A 19,979-nucleotide genomic window follows, 5' to 3' on the forward strand; every position below is an offset into this window, starting at 1 on the left:
GCATATTAAATTATTTAATTTTTTTGATCGAAAATGCCTAAGGGTCCTCAAAGGCTGCTCTTGTGCTCTGATAAAAAGCTGTCTATTATGTGAGTATGGATGTGAAAATACTTGAAATGCCTGTCCTTTTCGTGCAGTGCTGAAAGGGCTGTTTTCTGAGGAAGTGAAATTGAATTACATTATTCTCGAGCGTGTTAATGCATAGTGGCACTTGGGGACACCCAGCTAGAGAGGGAAGTGCAACGAATGGGTGGGTGGGTGTTTGTTGGTGGGGGGGGGGGGGTCATTAAACAGCCTAGTTGCTGTGGGTGATGGGCTTCCACAGATGACCTGCACAATGCCTCCGGTTCCTGCTGTTGTCTCTGTCGTTCTGTTTTTGATTATTTTTGGCCACACTGCTGACCTTGACAAAGACAGTCCTTTGCTGCTTCCTCCCTTTATGCACATCCACGCGATGGGCTGCTGTAGCCTGTGTTGTTGGCATTCAGCCAAACTTGTCCAGTAGTCTTACTTTTGGTCTCTTGCCTATCAATTTACTTTTTTTTTATGTTTACTTCGTAGGAGGCAGGTTGATTGAATAATGCTGCGGGAACTGGGAATTGGAAAAATCAATGTGTGTTACTACAAAGCATCAACTGTGAGTCCTGTTAACCTGTCCTGAGGGTGGGGACGTAAGTCCTGAATCGATTTACCATTCTGCTGAGTACTTTATCCCGTCCAACAATGGCAGACAGATGCATGGGCTTCCTGCAGTGATGTCTGTGCAGTGAGGACTGGCTTGCTCGGTGGCCTGCTCGCCATGCTGGACCTGGGAGTAGACTATGGCAAACCAGGAGGAGGAAGAGAAGGAGGAAGAGCAGCGACTGCACGCCAGTTGCCTGTTTCTGGGAGAGCGTTGGCGCGGGAGTCAGGCATCAGTATCAAGCAGAAGATCTCACAGTGGGAGGGGCTCAGCCAGCATGAGGACGCACATGGAGGGAGGCCCAAGGCCCAGGGCCCCCATGTCTCATGTACTCGTTCTGGTGATGTGAGAAATGTCATTCCCTTGGACAATAAAACTGATGGACTGCATGGAAAAGCTAACATGTCTAAAGCCAAAAGCCTGGGTTTGGATTTCAGGGAAAACCAGACTAGTCACGGACAGTACACGGTGGGACGGAAATCCGAACCCGAGCACAACCGACCACTTTTAAACGAACATGTAATCTCGACTAAGACATCACTAGGCCTGAACGCGGGCCGAACGCAGCGTCCTGTAAACAAATCAGATACTTCAAAGCAGAAAAACGATAATGATGCCATCGATCATGTCATGGATGAAATCACATCTCTGCCTGAGGGTGACGAAGATCCCGATGACTCTCTGCCCCCTGGGAACTTCTACACCTCTCGGGGGTTTTGGAGGAGACTGGAGGATTCTCCCTGGAAGAGGGAGAAAGATCTCTCACCTGTGTCTAAGCATCTCACCTCAGGGGGCACTGAACTGAGACCCCAGAATCCCATCACACCACCACCAAAACCACAACGCACATTCCAGTACCAAGGAGCCAACAGCCCACCTGAGTATTCAGACCAACGGGAGAAGACAAATTCTCCTGTGAGCCAATCAAAACAGCTCAGAAAGCGTGATGTCATATGCCCACCCAGTGTTTCGCCTCCAGCGTGTCCTGTAACCTCCAGCAATGGCATTTCCAGAAACAGGAAGAACAGGTGAGTGAATGAGGATACGACAGCTGGTGGTGTTTACCCGTTATTCATTTTAATAACCATAGCAGTATTTAAAAAAAAAAAAAAAAAGTTTAGTGTGTGTCAAGTAAGGAATAAAACAAGACTGGCTGTGTGGTTAGAGGAAAATAATCGGTGACGGGACGGTGTGATGTCGATTATTTTCCAATAACGGCGCATATCAATTCAACAGCACAAAACAAGTGTTCTACCACAGCAAATTGCAGACGACTGCGATCTTTATTTATTAAAGAACAATGCATCATACATGTTGTGGTGTATCTGTGAAATAAGTTAGTCTTTGCTATCACTTACGTTATAGCAGCTATTTCAACAGCCATTCCTTCATTGTCTCAAGTTAACGAGACAAATATAAAACAGAAAACCTAAAATAGTCCGTTGCTTCACCTGACCGTTACAAAGCGCTGCCTGACACTGGAGACTCCTTCCGTGTTAAATGTTAAATAAATGTCTCTCTGCAAAAAACTTCAGTGAGCTGGCAAGCCGTCTGTTTGAATTAATGTCAGGATTTAAACTCATTTATTTTTTTTCGTTTTATTAAAGAATGTTATAATGCTGGTTTCATGAAGATTTTTGATAGTTATATCTTTTGTTGGTCTTTCAGGCTCCATTTAGCTATGTAATTTAAAAAAGAAAAAAAACCTTGTTGTTACTCATCCTCTAAAAACATTTGTTGAAGACTTTGCTGTAACATGTGGAAAAAAACAAAACAACATGGCAAAGATATGCAGCAATAGTCACTTTAAAAAACACCATTTTTAACTCTGTTGATCTCTATTCTATAGCACTAAAGCCTCTAGTCTCCAGGTTCCCACACTCTTACGTGTTTTGGGCATTTATTTGTTTGGCGTCTCCAGCCGTAGGGGGTTCTCTGTCTCTATTCAGTATCTAATGTAACAAATTATATACGTCTTTGCTTATTATGTATCTAATGACAGCATGGCTTTTTATGACACTGGGACTCCAACCAAACCTTGCTAATGACGAAGTCTGTCTTGTTTGTGGTTTAGCAAAGAAACAGATGTCAGCTAATCAAATCTCCAGAAACTTGCTTTGTAAGAGACTCGTCAAAGCAACGTGGATATATAAAATGTAAATTTTCGAATTTGCTGTGTGCATCCAGAGTTTGGGTATATCACAGGCTCGCTGTCGAGTTTGCTTTGTTTTTTCGAGGAAACAGCCTGTATGTCATTTGTTTTTATTCTGCCATCAGACTCGAACTATTTTGATCGTGCTTAAACACCATATGCGCATCATTTTAAATTAACGCGACGAGTCAGTTTTGAGAGACCGAAACCCGGGCTGTGCGTTCCGTTTCTGACATCCTCTCCCTCAGTTTCGCTTCTTCGCTTGTCGAAGCGTAGGAGATGGATGCAGGAGAGGGTGAGAATGTAGCTCTCTTGGCTCCATTCCAGCTGTGATGTCAGGTTTTCTCTGCGAGAGTCTGAGCCTATTGTCTCCACTTGCCCTACTTCTGTCTCAGCCAACAGTCCAGAGGTCACATGGGGCTTTTTTTTCACACGCTCTTGTATGTAGAAATCTTTTAAGTCATTTTTTTCATCTTTCTCTTCATCATAACATTCTGTTTCTACTTGTAACTGGGTGTGTGGTTTAGCATTCCAGCTGTTCTGTAACACATTCCCACTAATGACTGTAATGGGACACGGGGGCAGGATGTCACCTGCCCCAATTATCACATTTTCCTCTGACCTCAAGTGACTTTGTTTATGTTTAGGGCTTACACACACTCAAAGCAAACTTTGAAGTATTTATTTCAGACGATTTGGTTGCGCTTTCAGCATAAACGTACTGCTAAAAAAAAAAAAAAAAACATATCAGAAGTTGATATCAAAAGGTGATTTCACACATCATCTACCGTGTCGCTCAACAGGAAGTCATTTGAATTCGAGGACGTGGTGCGTTGGACGGCTCAGCAGGGGTCCAGAGAGACGGAGGGATGCCGCTCAGGGCTGTACCACACCCGGTCACAAGACAGCATCTACGAAGACATCATCGGTGAGTCCTGACTCGGACTCATGAACTCAGAAAAAGAGGAAGCCAAAACACATGCGTAACCGAAAAGCTATGGTGATGAAACGCAGAGTGCGAAATGACAGGTTTTTGGACAAGAATGGGATGGAACAGCTGCAGCTAAGCAAATGTTAAGCACACAGTCGGCAGGCATGCTGGGAAATCTGGAACGTGAGAGACCAGTTACCGCTTCAGGGAACACAGAATAGGCAGCGAAAGCATGAAACGTAAAATGTGACAGAATGTTTAATCCCGATGTGTGTTTAACAGATGGTTTAATTCACACTAATAACAAGATTGCGGTCTGATTTTGCCAGTTACAGGATAACTCGAGCGGTCACCTAAACAGCACATGTATCAGGTTTTCAGGAAATCTGATAAAGCCATGAGGATTTTTAGCCTAAACATTGTATTATACATTTAATTTAATCTGGACATGTACACAAACAAACCGAAAAGACGGGAGGGGGAGGGGGGACGACGACCTTTTTTTCCCCAGAACTAGAAAGTGCACTACAATGTGTAATTATCAGCCTTAGCTTTAAAACGTCCCAATAAATATTTAGCCTAGTGGAGAAGTGACTTGAGAGTGGACTCGTACCCTGGAATCAAAAATACGTCATGGATTAAGTAAGGAATAACCATTACCACCCTGATGTTGACTGTTGCTAGGCTAAATAAATGTCTTCTCACAGGAAACTTCACAATAACAACAACGCACTGTACCTGTGTAGTCCCTGCGCAGGTTGTTATTATGGAAACAATAGCGTATTAGAAGGGGAGCATTAATATAAACCTGAGATCTGCCTTGTAGTCGGAAGCATTGTCCCAGCTGCTGTTGTAGAGAATTACTTACCACTCTCTGACCAATTAGAATGAAGAATTCATCAGCCCATATATCATTAAACTAATATCTTTACTAAGACTGTTGTCGAGAGACCATTAAAACAATTCTGATTATTAACTGACTCGTGTAAACCTGGATTTTTCCATATAATCAGATGACTTGAAACCGTTGGTAAAACAAAAGAATTGCCACTGATCAGATTATTGTACAGTTATCCGATTGTTTTGTGCGTATTAAAGCCCGCAGCTCAACTGTAAAGCTTTACATTTAAGTTTCTGGATGAAAACTTGACAGCGTTACTCTACATTAAGTACATGATGACGCAAGTCTCATGTCTCATGATGGAAACTATTTCATCTCTGCGTGTCTCAACTCTTCATGTGTAGCGGAAGTGTTGCGGGAGAATCCGTATGAAGACATCAAACCGTCTTCCTCGTGTCTTCCTATCACGCGGTCCCGAAACTGGACCGTCACACAGGGACGGACGCCTTGCACCCCAAAGGTGATTCTCAGCAACTACTTCAGTTCTCCAGTTAACAGATATTTTTAGTTTAATTTTAATACAATTTGTTCAGTTGTCCTAGGCTCACTCTGAATCCTGAGAAACCTGACCACAATTTATTTCAGCAGTATTTCTGATCTTACTGTGCTGATTCGAATGTCTTTCAATATCGTGTTTTGCTATACCGTTTCCCCATTTTGACTTCCTCCATGTGTGTGTTTGTTTTTGCCCCCCCCCCCCCCCCCCCCCCACACTGTAGATGCCTCAGAAACCCCTCACGCTACGAGCCAATGCTGACCGAGTACACGAGGTCTACAAGCAGTCTGTGATGTCACCAATACAAACCTCTAACCCGAGCACACCTAAGCCATCGGCAACAAAGCGGGCTACCGCCTACAGAACGCAGCGCCAGCCTCAGGTAATCCCACGTGTTCAAACCTGATTCACCAGTTGTTGTATAACATTATATTCGTGCTTGAATAATGTGCAACTTGTGAAAACAAACCTGATGATCAGATGAAAGTCTGAAGTAGAAAGAAAAAAAACACACCACATTGAGCGGGAATGTCAGGGGAAATGATGAGGAGCTGCGTGGAGGAGGCAGGAAGTACCCTTTATGGAGCAATTCTTAGACGTAGAACCTTATCATCCTTCACATGTGGCTCTTACTACCTAACTTTCACTAATTAGCTATAAATGGACGTGTGTTCTGGTAGGATAGAGCCACTCTTGAACAGCTGGTGACAGCAGATACATTCAGAGTGATTCATGTTGTAATGGTTTAAATGATGAACTTGAGGCAGTTTAAGCACACATACAAACATATGACGCTAATGGAGGGAAGCTGCTTTCCTGACGCTAGAGAGGCGAGTGAAGAGGTAAGAGCCACCCTCGCATATTGTGCTCGTATTAACTCCAAGGCTAATCTCCTCAAACTACACCCGAAATAGATTGGAGAATGGCTATTTATGTTGGTCTATAATCTAGATATCACCAATAATTGCACAGAATAATGCACTATCTGAGGGTATTGTCATTATCACACATTTTATAACACTGTTCATGTTAGTACTCGGAGAAATAAGTAGATGATTTAGATGTTTTAAATTTTGATTTATACATCGGATAGTTTGGGTACTGAAATCTTCTTAGCTGAACTGTGTTCAAAGGCGTCATAAAATCCTTAATAAAGTCTCACCCGTGACTGCATCACCGTTGTGGGGAAGCTTTCTGGTTTATTATTATATAGTTATATATCAAACCGCTTGTCTAAAACGTAGCATACACCACCGGTCAAAGTTTGTGGACACTCGACTGAAATGTTTCTCATGATCTTAAAAAGCTTTTGATCTGAAGGTGTGTGATTTAAATGTGTGAAATCTGTGTCGTGGACAAAAATATAATCGTGCCCACAGATTCATTTCTTTCATTAGAAAACTCAGAAAAGAAAACTTTTTAAACGGACGACTTGGAGGAAAATATATTCCGAAAAGCAGCCGATAAGAGTCCAGCGTAGGTGGGAACTCCTTTAATACTGTTTAAAAAGCATCTCGGGGAAATTCCTCAAGAAATCGGCCGAGAAAACGCCAAGAATACATTTCTGGAAATTCTAGGCGAAAAGGGTGTCTACTTTGAAGATGATAAAATATCCAATTATTTTTTGATTTTTTATTTTTTTTTTATCACAACATAATTCCCATAGTTCCATTTGTGTTGCTCCGTAGTTTTGATGACTTTATTATTATTCTAAAACATTTATTCTTTAATAAGATAAAGAATGAGTGTGTCTAAACTTTTGAACGGTAGTGTGCATTACTGCATAACAGAGGAACATCTACTTTGGTAACCTGAAGAATAACGTGGCTTGTGAATCAATGACGTTGATCAGTAATGATTAGAGGGACATGTATGATGCAGCAACGGAGGTACTTTCCATGTTTACATTGAGCTACGTCGAGCTATGTCATTAATGCATAACTACAAAGTGGTCTCATCTCTGAAAGGGTGAAATTATAGAGGCTTATTTTGCAAGACTGATGTGATTACTCAAACATCTCCCCTGAGACGTCCATTATAAGTGATTTTGGAGTAAACAGGTTTTCAGTTACTTTCTCGACACAAGGAAACGTCCTGTATGTGTGGCACTCGCTCCTCCAGTACAGATGTGGTAAATAGAGAGTAGGTTCAGAAAAGCAGGAGTTTTCCATTAACAGCTGATTTCTCTCATTAACTACTTTGGTGGTTAACTTTGGCGATTATTTCGGCTTAAGTTGCGTCCTACGGCAGCTTGAGGTTATACGCCGCTGCTTTAAAGAATCAAGTCTATGCTAGAATTATAAACTACATTACACTTGCGTGTTAAATTCATTCAGCGTTATCGCTAAAAAAAAGTACCGCGTCTTATCACAGGAAGAGCAGAAGATGCTTTCCCACCCGCTCCTTCCTACTCAGCTGTCATGTCGTCTGTAACATAAGATTGGTTGGGCGGCATGTTAGCCTGGCTATAAAAAAAACCTCGACTAACTTGTTTCCTCTCTTGCAGTATATAAAAACAAATGGGTTTGTCTGACTCATGACAAAAGGCACCCTTAATTACACCCTGCAGTTCACATTCATATTGTGTCGTGCATTTTATTTATTTATTTATTTTAAATAAGGGAATCAGCAGGTTAAGCTATAGAGAAATGAAAACCCTGTGATTAAACTGACCTGTATACCTATTGTGCAGTATGTGAGCAGGATCCAAGAGATCTTCCAGGCCAAGAGAGGGAAAAAGAGAGTGAAAAACCAGACAAGTGCTAGCAGAGGTACGGACGAGATCTCGGCAATTTCATATTAATGATTATGGACGCTAACGAGATTGTGATATACGTTTAGGATATACATCACTTAATATATGCCGCCTGTTAATGTTTTGCTTTCTTTGTCTTGTTACTCTTTCTCTCTTGATGTTCAGAGGAATTGAGTGGAACAGAGAGCGATCCAGAAGAGAGCACTAAAAAAGGTTTGTTACTGTACTTCGTCCAAGTTCGTGGACTGCACCTGCATCTTGGTACTTTTCCTAGCACTAAAATGTTTTAAGTTTAATTTCAGTTAGTTTCAGCTGTAGAATAGAGAAGGTGTGCAACAATGCTGAAGGGTTTTCAGGCTTCATTCCAGGAACTTGAGAACAGAGCTAAGAGATCCAATTTCAGTTCACTGTAGTAGTTCCAGAAACTTTTTTTTTTTTTTTAGTTCCTGGTCCAGAATAGGTGTTTGTCTGTGAACCAGAAGTTACTGGGGTTAGCGCATGGCATACTGAATGTCAGTGACTGGTCAAGTACAAGCTTTACAGAATAACCTGCCATTACCAGCAGGGCTGTTTAAAGCTGAATGCTTTATTTAAGTGGCAAGTAAAACATCTTGCGCTGTGGCTTAGTGATTAGAACGCTTGACTCGCACCATCGGGGGTCGGGGGTTCGAATCCAGCCTCTGCCCTGTGTACGCCGAGTTTGCATGCTCTCTCTGTGCTTCGGGGGGTTTCCGCAGGGTACTCCAGTTTCCTCCCCCAGTCCAGAGACATGCATTGTAGGCTGATGGCATTTCCAGATTATATGTAGTGTGTGAACGGGTGTGCGATTGTGCCCTGTGATGGGTCGACACCCCATCTAGGGTGTTCCTCACCTCGTGTTTCCAGAGTTCCCTGGGATAGTTATTGAGCTCTTCGTATCCATTCTGTTATTTTCCATCATCATCATCATCACAAATCCCTTCAGTGTGGTTGAAACGCAAAAACAGGAACCCCCACTAAGATCTGTGTATTTCGTGTATTGGATAATCCCAGAAGTTCCTCAAAATGCTTCAGATGTAAACATATCATGATATACTGGGAATAATTGTTATAATTACAGTCAGCGTCCTTCTAACAAGTACACTAAACTCTCCTCGGCCTGTCTTTATTTATATTCTGTGTTTGGATCAGGGGGGTCCCAGCGCCTGGTGTATGTGCAGTCCACGTTGAAGAGGAGACCAGGCTATCGCACCCTGGAGAGAGATCTCATCCAGCTGCAGCAGCAACAACTCTTCCAGCTGTTTGTGGTGGTGTCACTTAGAAAGCGTTCCCCTGGAAACGCATACTACCCAGAGATCACCCAACAGTTCCCTACCAAGGTAGAGAACCAATCAGAAGCATTGATGAGTGCATAGTCTTAACACTAGGTTCGAGGTCAGTTTAAAAAATGTGCTCCTCTCGATTTTATACGCAGTTTGAGAAGACCTCGCGAATGTCTCGTGAGACCGAGGATCGTTTGAAAGCCATTCCTAATTTCTGCTTCCCCGATGCTCAGGACTGGAGACCATCTGCAGACATAAACAGGTCAGATGACAAAACCGCTTTTCTGACTCGCATATTTGTGTTTCGCTGAGTCACACTCAACGAGCTCGTAACCTAGTCATTGTTTATGAGCAGTCGAGAAATGGATTGTTCTTCATATGAGGGGGGAAAAAAAAGAAGCGTGATGTCTGCACACTGTATTAAAGCTCCAAACCACTTTTTAATGAAAGCGCCATGTTCCAACCTTCAGGTCTTCATCTGGCACAATACCCATGTGGAATAAAATACTCTTATAACTCTTAAATATCTCTTTATAGAAGCAGGTAATCAATTTAATTAGGCTCACACCCCAAAACACATGAATGAAGACCTGATTGTCTAAACATTACGTTTTCAATAAAAAAAGTGTTTTGGAGCTGTAAATTCAGAGTGCGGACATCACGCTTCTTTTTATCATATTATTTTTGTCGTTCTGCACCTGAGCCCAAATTTAGGGTGTGTTGGATGTGCGCACCTTTTGTTGCATTTTTTTGTTCTTCATCTGACTCAACGGTTTTTATGGTGCCATAAAACGTATTGTAGAGTTCTGAACTGAGCTCCTCAGCAGTTCTGCGATTTTTAAACAGCTCTTGTTCTTCATCCATAGTGAAACCTTTTCATTTGTCCTGACTGGAGAAGACGGAACCCGATGGTTTGGTTATTGTCGGAAAATCTTGGTGAGTTAAAGCATGACTCGTGTAGTCAGCAGGAACATAATGAATATGTGTGATAGAATATTAATAGGTTGAGTTAGAGTTTGCTGCCATATTGCTGAGTCATCGTCACTTTGATGTGTGTGTGTGTTGGTTTCCCGCTGTGTCCTGCAGCCCTGTGGAAAGGGGAAGAGGTTGCCCGAGGTTCACTGCATCATCAGCCGGCTTGGTTGCTTCAATTTGTTTGCAAAGGTCAGGGGAATTTCCAGTGTTTGTTTTTTTGTTTTCTTCAGGACTGAATTTCTGGTGGTGAACTGACAGGAAAAAATTTAAATGTGCACAACTGGTCAGAAGTTTGGAGACACTCAACTGAAATGTTTCTCATGAGCTTAAAAACCTTTTGATGTGAAGGTGTGTGATTAAATGTTTGAAATCTGTGTCATAGACAAAAATATAATCGTGCTAATGTATTCATTTCTTTCATTAGAAAACTAACATTTTATTTACAAAAATTTTATTTTAAACGGACGACTCGGAGCGAAATATTCCGAAAAGCAGCCGATAAGAGTCCAGCATTGGTGTGAACTCCTTTAATACTGTTTAAAAAGCATCTCAGGGGAATTCCTCAAGAAATCGGTCGAGAAAACGCCAAGAATACATTTCTGGTAATTCTAGGCAAAAAGGGCGTCTACTTTGAAGATGCTAAAATATTAAATTATTTTTATTTATTTATTTATTTATTTTATCACAACATGATTCCCATAGTTCCATTTGTGTTACTCCAAAGTTTTGATGACTTTATTATTATTATTATTATTATTATTATTATTATTATTATTATTATTATTATTCTAAAATGTGGAAAAATAAAGAATGAGGCCCTGTTTACACTAATGTGTTTTCATTCTAAAATGCATAGCTGTTGCTACGGCTACGCCTGTCGTCTACACTACTGCGACGTTTTCGACCCTCGAAAACTGGGACTTTTGGAAACGCCGAAGACCCTGTTTTAGTTTGAAATCTCCGGGCTCGCTTTTCAGTGTAAACAGACCAAAACGAAGACTTTTGAAAATGAAGGCGTGGCTTCGCCCACATTCGCTCCCTCATTGGGTCTTCTGGATCATTGTGTATCCTTCCCTGATTTGTCAAACCCCTACCATACGACCGTTACGCTACCTTGATCGTATACGCAACAACACGAAGACTGAACCGCATGCTTTGCTGGCTTTGTTGTCATTCTTAGCAGTCATTGTGCAGTTCAATTCTGTATTTTATATAAACACTGCAGCTGCCTACATGCGCAAGAGGCGAGCTATGATTAGAGAAATCGGCAACAAATCTCATTTCAAGTAGCGTAAGCCCTACATGGAACGCCGGATTGGACTAGCATCCAACTTCCTGTTTACACTTGTATGCGCATACCCAGTGTGCATGAATGGTCATGTGACATGCGTTTTCGGTCGTGTAGTGTGGACGGAGATCCACAGCGGAACAGTGCTGAACCACAGCGGAAACGCCAGTGTGGATGAAGATCGTTTTCGTTTTAAAAACGCCGTTTTTAAAACCAAAACGCACCAGTGTAAACAGGGCCTCAGTGTGTCTAAGCTTTTGACCGGCAGTGTACGTGTAAGTTAGTATTGTACTGTCTTTATCTGAAAAGATAAAGCAGGAGTAATAAAACACTTGACACTTTATTGATGCTCATAACATGTCTCCATTTCCTTTTAGATATCTGTGTGACGTGATTGACTTCAAACATTAATAACATTATATGCCTGTGTGTGTAGATCCTGGAGGAGGTGGAGAGGAGGCGAGAGATCTCTCCTGCGCTCGTCCACCCGTTTATGCGCAGCGTCATGGAGGCTCCGTTTCCTGCTCCAGGACGCACCATCACCGTGAAGAGCTTCCTGCCCGGCTCTGGCAACGAGGTGAGGCCATCCTCTGAGAACGTGTATTTTTACAGATGTATGTCATTATAATCTCACTGGAGTGGTGTGTGTGTGTGTGTGTGTGTGTATAATGCTGTACACATTTTTAGGGCAACACAAACTATAAATGACTCATGAAAGACTTTCCAAATAAATACATTTAAGGTAGTGGAGTCTTTTAAAGTCGTGCCAAAGAGCAGGTTGATCAAAATACTCAGGAGGTCTTGTGTCACAAAACCAGTCTGGCAGCAGCGTAGGGGAGTAAAATAAATAATGTCAAGCTAAAACTCGCTCTTTGTCACATTTAAGAGGATTTAAGAGATATGTATTTAAGAAATCCTCACTAGCATAGAGAAATGCGTTCAAACCGGCATAATCATGGTACGACCATTTATCATTTTCAATTTTCCTTTTTTTGTTTTGTTTTTTTAACAAGAGGAATACGCACCAGTCTAGTGTGCTATGCGCGACACAGTGCAGATGTTATTGTTCCCACAATGCCATGGTCTTAAGTACAGGAGTTGTGCAACACGTAATGTTTTTGTGGTAATAGAGTACTACCTGGAATTTTCCTCAACAAAAAAAATCCAATCATTTATTTCCATTGGCTTTTGGATTATTGCAGAAAATAATCTCTGTGACCAATAAAAGTTTGAGTCTTACACTTTTTGAACACAACTTTTATGAATTTTGAAGCCTAAATACAATCGCCACCACTAAGCTTCCACGAGGCCATAGTAATGGAGTTTTCCTGTTCGGCCTGATGACGTTTGATGTCCCCGACAACCTCTGTAGTCCCGTTTAGACCCTTATTAGCAGCCATCTTTTTATTTATTTATTTATTTATTTATTTATTTATTTATTTAATAATTTTTTCCCCAAGGCACGCAAAATCACGAGTGGGGTATTACTGATGTATTTTGTGTCGTCAAATAAAACGTGAAAAAATATCTGGAGCACTGGGTTTTATGTGGGAATATACCCAGTCCATCGCAGGGGACTAGGCACGCACACATTCACACACTCATTTACACCTTTAGAGTAGTCTGTCGATCTTTTTGGGGGGAAGGAGGGGAACCGGAGGAACCCATGTGGACATATAACACCACTACACGTAAAACAGGCTCACTATCAAACCTAGGACCCTGGATCTGCGCTTCATCAACGCCACCATTCCGAAGTTATAATAAGATGGTTTTGTGCGTGTAGGAGCTAACCTTGTGTCGCCCGGTGGACTCGCGACTGGAACACGTGGATTTTGAAAGTCTGCTGCAGTGTCTGAGTGTGAGCAGGTTGCTACAGGTTTTCGCCTCTCTGTTGCTGGAGAGGAGAGTCATCTTCATCGCAGATAAACTCGGGTACATCACCATCACTGCACGAGCTAACTTTATTTACATCTGTCATTTAAAAGATTATCACACGTTCATTCATCGTATCAACAGCCGTAATGAGAACCTCTCTCTCTTTCTCTCTTTCTCTCTCTCTCCCCTCCCAGCACCTTGTCTCGGTGTGCGCACTCTGCTCTCGCTCTGCTCTACCCTTTCACATGGCAGCACACCTTCGTGCCTGTGCTGCCTGCCAACATGCTGGACATTAGCTGCTCTCCGACTCCTTTCGTCATGGGAGCGCTGTCTCCCTCCCTGGACCAGCTGTTGGATTTGCCCATTGAGGAGGTCAGTCACTTAAACCTACCTGGTCTACAGGAAAAAGAAAATGAAATGGGGAACCTGTACTGAACTTTACCTTCTCATGTCACTGTGTTGAGTCAGTGCAAAAACGAGAAGCGGGGGAAGTCCCAAAGCAGTGTCATTTCGATTTGATTAACCGCTGTTATTAAGTGTTTTGTTAATAGTTGAGGAATTTTGATTAGGCAGTGATCTGGAATGCTTTGAACTCGTTACTGACGTGTAATGATAACGTGATCAAACTTTCACGTGTTACGCCGCAGTGCACGAGCAGCTCAAGCATATCATGTCATCAGCTGGAATCTGATTACAAACTGAACTGATTAGGTTTGTCTGTTTCGGTGCAGCATGTACTGTAGCTACCCAACAACGTGATCAAAGCGTGACACTCGCTGTGTGAACTTGGCTAGCAAGGTTTTAGACATCGTTATCTTTTTGCCACCACATTTGTAAAACTGGCTCCTTTACATAACAATGTGGGGGGGGTTGGGGGGCGGCGGATGGTCAAGACAAGATTGAAAAGAAAACAAAAACCTTTCCATGTCTGTGAAAATGTCAAGTTTTAGGTTTTGTACCAGATCACAGCAACATACCGCGGGTTTTCCCAGACCGCCACACACATTGATTACAACACTGAGAATGAATCTGATGCAAAATGTCCCGAGCATGTGGTTTAACAACATGCCCCAATATGTATAACTGCTTTGTTAAGATACGTGTGTACTATAAAAGGTTTCCTAAAAAAAATAATAATCATTTGGTACACTTTTTGATATTTAGCAATGAAAGATAATATTAATATTCACACAACACGATTGAAAAGTCCCTGTAGAGTTTATTCCTCTGTATATTCCTCTCATTTCAGGTGCTTATTGTGGACCTGTGTGCGGACAAGTTCGTTGTGCAGGTAAGTGTCCTAGTGTGGCCTCTTTTCCAGTAAAGAGGGGTGTGTGTGTGTGTTTAAGGATATTGGTTTTAAACAGGTGTGGAGCTTTTGTGTGTGATCTGAGGTTCAAGTCCAGGCCTGTGTAATTAATTGCATTCACCCAAATGACGGTTCTGGATTCAGATGTTGTCAGTCTTATATTGGCTGAACGGAATAAGTAAGGAATAAAACATTAAAACGCATACAGGGCGTGCTGCTATGGGAAAATTACTAATGAAGGTGCGGTGTGATGTGGCACAATGTGAAGTGCAGTCACTCTAAAAAGTTTATGATGTTCTGAAGTGGTTTTTTTTTTTTTTTTTCTTTTCCTCCCAATTATACCACAGCTATTTGCCAAGAATTATAATTTTTAAAAATTTATTATAGAATGATGCATCATTCCTTCATACGTTTATAGCTTGTTACACTTGTTACAGCAGCTGAACAGTAAACATTCGTTTATTCTCAGCTTCTTTTTTTTTTCCCCTCTCTCGAAGTCAAAAAAATAAAAAAGCCACTTGTGACGTTGCAGAGTAATCTGAACCCCCTCCGTCCTGAAGCCTTAAAGAAACGTCTTTAGCTCTGACTATTATAAAGCACACTAGAGACTCCTTCCATAAATGCTAAATAAAATCTTCTCACAGATCTCGCCGTGTCCACAATCGCGCGTCGTGTCCCCGTGTCCTTATGTGCAGCATCCACCATACAAGTGCGAGTTGTTAGTATAGAAATGAATAATGTACTATAACAAGCGCATACGTTTAAAAGCGTGATCTGCCTCGCGACCCAAACTAATGTCCGAATATAATGCTGCTATAGAAGATTACTCAGTTTTCTGCCCAGTCAGAATCAAGAATTCAATACATCTGTGGTATAAACTCGTCTAATGAAGTCACAGTTGCATTCGAGGTCATAAGTTTACATAGGCAAAATGTTAATAATTTGTATTTACCCAAATAAACCAGCTCAAAAGTTTACACGCACTCGATTCTTAATACTGTGTGTCGTGACCTGGATGATCAACGACTGTTTTTATGTTTTGTGATAGGTGTTCATGAGTCCCTTGTTTGTCCTGAGCAGTTAAACTGCCCAGTTTTCGTCAGAAAAATCCTCCAGGTCCTGCACGTTCTTTACTTTTCCAGCATCTGCATATTTGAGCCCTTTCCTGCAGAGCTGTATGATTTTGAGATCCATCTTTTCACACTGAGGACGACTGAGGGACTCGTACATGACTATTACAAAAAAGTGCAAACGTTCACTGATGCTCAAGAAGGCACGATACATTAAGAGCCCGGGGGGGGGGGGTAAACTTTTTAACAGGAGTATCAGTGTAAATTCTTATTTTGTCTTCTGGGGAAACGTAAGAAATAACACAAAGACGGATCTCTCAAAACAAAAACATTTGTGGATCGTCCAGGTAACGACACACAGTATTAAGAATCGAGCGGGTATAAACTTTTGAACTGTTTCATTTGTGTAAATTCAGTTATTATTTTGTCTTGTGGACTATATGTAAACATCTGTAATGTGAAATCGCTTATTCGTGGCAGTACTAAATTTAAAAAAAATAAGATGCAGTTTGATGATGCAGTACTAGTGTTTGGTTCTAATACCGATGCATGCAGCATCCAAACACTCTGAATCTACTTATTTCCCTCTGTTACTGTTATCTTCTGCATCTCACCCTTGTACATTCCTGCATGTCTGCCAGATGGGAGATGAAGACTGCATCCTCCCCAGTAAGCTCCAAGCAGCCCTGCAGGAAGTCCTGGAGAGTCGGGAGGAGATGCTGGAACACAGCAAAGAGGACAGGAAGGAAGGTCAGTACATACACATGGCATGTGTTTAAACAGATGAACATACAAACGCCACACCTTTTTAAAAATGGGCTTTGCGTTTTTAAAGGTGTGGCCTGGACTCCACTTGTATTAAATGACTCATACAAATTTTTTTTCTTTTCTTTTTTTTTTAAACAAAGCCTTTGACTCATCACAGAGTTAATCCCAGTCAGACTGCTGATTAATGATTTTAAAACACAAGATAAAACCTGACTAATACCCAACAGCTGCCTTCAACAGTTTTCTTAATTGAAAATGATGCTGTACAAGATGACTGAAGTGAATTAGCAAATGGAAAAACAAGACAGTGCTGTGCTTTTTAGTGAGAATTCACAAGCTTTGAGGCACTGAGGCCAGGAAACTATAACAAATCTGTTGTGGTTTTTTTTGTTTGTTTTGTTTTTTTAAACTGTCCATCATCACATGCACAGTTGGTTTAGCTAATGACTTTCAGCATCAAATTAGACTAGCATTCAAGTTTGTGATGATAAAATAATGCTAGGCTACTACAAGAGCGCTATAAATATCTTCTTACTATAAATGTAATTCAATTACATTTTTATTTTCGAAGCTCTTTTAACAATGGGTATTGTGATATAGGAGCTTTACAGAAATCTGTGGATCCTTAACGAGCAAAAATTCCTGGAGATGGCATGAGGAACAAACCTCAAATGGGGGAGGGAAGGCACAAGTGTGTCTTAAGGTGCTGGCATCACATACAGTTTGACAGAGAGAGAATGGATTTTTTTTGTGCTCTTTACAGTAGTATATAGTGCTCAAAAACTGATCAAATACTCAAATGACTGACTGATCATTAGTGCCACACTTTCAACTCTTCCTGTACACGTTACGCAGATATAGACGTGTCCTTTGTAGGCTGTAGCCTGAAGAGAGAGAGCGTGTAAGAGAGAGACTTGTTTCTCAAGTCATTTTGCTTGTTCTATATTAACTCGCTCTTGTTTGACTTTCTCCTTCCTTGCCGTGCAGAGGAGTGCAGCCTGAGTGCGCTGGTGTCCGAGGCGTTTGTGAGATTCTTCGTGGAGCTGGTGGGCCATTACCCGCTGCACATCAACGAGACGGGACACGACGGCATCCGCGAGCTCAACCGAGAAACGTTCAGGAAGTCTCATCCGTCCCGAGGCGTGCGCCAGTTCCTCCAGCTGTTCATGGACACGCAGATGTTTGCCGGCTTCATCCAGGACCGAGAGCTCCGCAAGGGGGGAGTCAAGGGTGAGTGACGACTGTTACTTTTGTCTAGAACGGTCGTAAGTAAAAAAAAAAAAATAATAATAATTTTTAAATAGCCTAAATGGTATGAATTACAGATTAGAATTACAACTCTATCTACAGCTTTATCGCTGAAAAGTTGAGTCAAATGATCACTCAAGTTTTGTGTTGTTTGAATGAAAGAGCTAGCTCAGAGCAAGTGTACCTTTTCTCTTTACCGTGCCTGCTGTTCGGAAGAGACACATCATGATTACAGGCTTGAAACACTTAAAAACAATAACAATCGTCAATAATGTCGTCCCCCCAATGTAGTTTTATGCCCATGATGAGACCCCATGTTCTAAGACACAACCATAATGGTTTCATAATATTATCACAGTGTGACTGATGGGTAGTATTGTGACCAGTTGTCACTGCCCTTCGTTGTCCATGTCGATGAAAGGTTTGTTAGCGGCTATTTTCTACTGAGAGCAGAAGAGGGAAATTTACCGTGACTAATTACTTAACCAGCCATTAACATTGCTCGGGTCCCAACAAACAGGGATATCTGATGCTGTCCTCTAGAACACACATTCTCAAACTTTTCGCAGCCGGTGATCCATTTAACCGCAAGATCAATTACACGGACCCCTTCGGTATGGATTTACACAATATGGCCGAAAGTATGTGGACACCCAAGTATCGGACATCCCGTTCCAAAACCACGGGCATTAATGTTAATGTTGAGTTATACTGAGGTCAGGTACTGATGTTGGGCGAGGAGGCCGAGTGCACAGTCGGCATTCCAGTTCAGTGTTCAGTGGGGTTGAGGCCACTCAAGATCTTCCACTCCAACCGTGTCAAACCATGTCTTCATGGAGCTTGCTTTGTGCACAGTGTCATGCTGGAACAGCTTTGGGCCTCTTAGTTCCAGTGAACTGAAATTGTAATACTACAGCATACAAAGACATTCTGTACAAGTGCGTGTTTCCAACTTCATGGCAACAGTTTGGGGAAGAACCACATGTGTGTGAGAGGGGCAGGTGTCCACAAACTTTTGGCCATATAGTTTATATCCCAAGCTTAGTTCAACTATTCAAATATTAGGCTTATTGTGTAAATGTGTGCATGCAGTAATTTGTTTGTTTGTTTGTTTGTTTATTTATTTATTCCTTTTTTTTTTTTTTTTTTTTTTTGTTCCCGAAAGTTCCACTGACCGAACACACTACTTTTTTTCTTTTTCTTTTTTTTTTTTTTTTTTTTTAACATTTTCATTAGATTAGATTCAAGTTGACTTTTTGAGTAAACATGTTAAACTGGATAAAAACTAAATAATAAGTGTAATAACTTTCATAATAGTGATTAACTATTGTAACACAATTTAAAATAAATAACTAAAAATCACAGATCACTTTGCTGTACTTCACAGGCCCCTGGGGTTCCCCGGACCTCACTTTGAGAACTACGGCTCTAGAGGAGTCGAAGTGCTTATTTACTTTCACACGATTTGAAAAACATTTGCAAATAATAAACAGGCCACGAACGGGAATGACTGAATGTGTGTGTTGGTCTCGTTTGTCTCCCTTTACAGGCCTGTTTGAAGTGCGAGCAGCAGAATATCTCGCCTCCTGTCCTGAGCCTGAACCCAGCGGAGTCAACAAATTTCTCAAGGGACTCGGTAAGCCTCTTGCTTCACCTTTACCAAAAAAGGGAATCATTTGTATTATCTGTTGCCTCACTGTGACGGTCTGTTGTGCTTTCAGGGAACAAAATGAAGTTCTTACAGAAAAAGTGAGGGATTGCCTAAGCAGCGGGAGGAGGAAAAAAAATAAGCCGAGCGTGGCGTGCCAAGCGAGACGGAGCACTGAGAGGAGAGCCGTGAGTCACTGGAGAAAACGGGACCGGCTGGGTGGAGACAAGATTGAGCCTGGACTGGGCTCGTTTCCCCCTGTTGAAGCACTGCACAGGCGCTCCCAAGATTAAAAAGTGGAAATGGAGTATAATTATTATTGTTATGAAGAAATGAAAGACTGAATTAAAGCTGGGAGAAAAGTGTCGTGGTTAAAGCAGAGGCTTCGTGTTTAATTACAGGAAGACGCAGGATAATAAAGTAGTTCTTTTTACACTAATCCTGATCGTTTTGTTCTGTTTTGTAACTGTTGGGAAATAAAACTTCATTTTATAGTAAATGACGTGTCGCGAAAGTATTTTCTTTTTACTCTTAAATTCTTTCCAAACTGGAAAGTAGTATTTCAGAGCAAGGCAAT

At 41.6% G+C, this 19,979-nt stretch overlaps 1 protein-coding gene across 1 annotated transcript; it reads left to right on the forward strand.

Moving 5' to 3' along the window:
- Window positions 1–788: 788 nt before the first annotated feature.
- Window positions 789–19,901, forward strand: dennd2c (DENN/MADD domain containing 2C). Its single transcript, XM_053625610.1, has 18 exons — window positions 789–1,710; window positions 3,638–3,762; window positions 5,011–5,126; window positions 5,386–5,544; window positions 7,855–7,933; window positions 8,083–8,130; window positions 9,088–9,275; window positions 9,371–9,480; window positions 10,085–10,154; window positions 10,305–10,382; window positions 11,918–12,058; window positions 13,268–13,416; window positions 13,554–13,731; window positions 14,609–14,650; window positions 16,380–16,488; window positions 17,494–17,736; window positions 19,304–19,390; window positions 19,476–19,901. Exons 1-18 carry the CDS (start codon window positions 800–802, stop codon window positions 19,505–19,507), a joined length of 2,865 nt encoding a protein of 954 aa, XP_053481585.1. The 5' UTR covers window positions 789–799; the 3' UTR covers window positions 19,508–19,901.
- The last annotated feature ends 78 nt before the right edge of the window (window positions 19,902–19,979 follow it).

This window comes from Ictalurus furcatus, chromosome 5, assembly GCF_023375685.1.
Source record: "Ictalurus furcatus strain D&B chromosome 5, Billie_1.0, whole genome shotgun sequence".
Classification (NCBI taxonomy): domain Eukaryota; kingdom Metazoa; phylum Chordata; class Actinopteri; order Siluriformes; family Ictaluridae; genus Ictalurus; species Ictalurus furcatus.

What these genes read in the sequence shown, in the direction of transcription:
- dennd2c (XM_053625610.1), top strand. Translation starts at nt 800, where the DNA reads ATGCTGGACCTGGGAGTAGACTATGGCAAACCAGGAGGAGGAAGAGAA. An exon ending in GCTTCAATTTGTTTGCAAAG is followed by an intron (nt 10,383 to 11,917) that starts GTCAGGGGAATT and finishes CTGTGTGTGTAG; the next exon opens with ATCCTGGAGGAGGTGGAGAG. An exon ending in TGGATTTGCCCATTGAGGAG is followed by an intron (nt 13,732 to 14,608) that starts GTCAGTCACTTA and finishes CTCTCATTTCAG; the next exon opens with GTGCTTATTGTGGACCTGTG.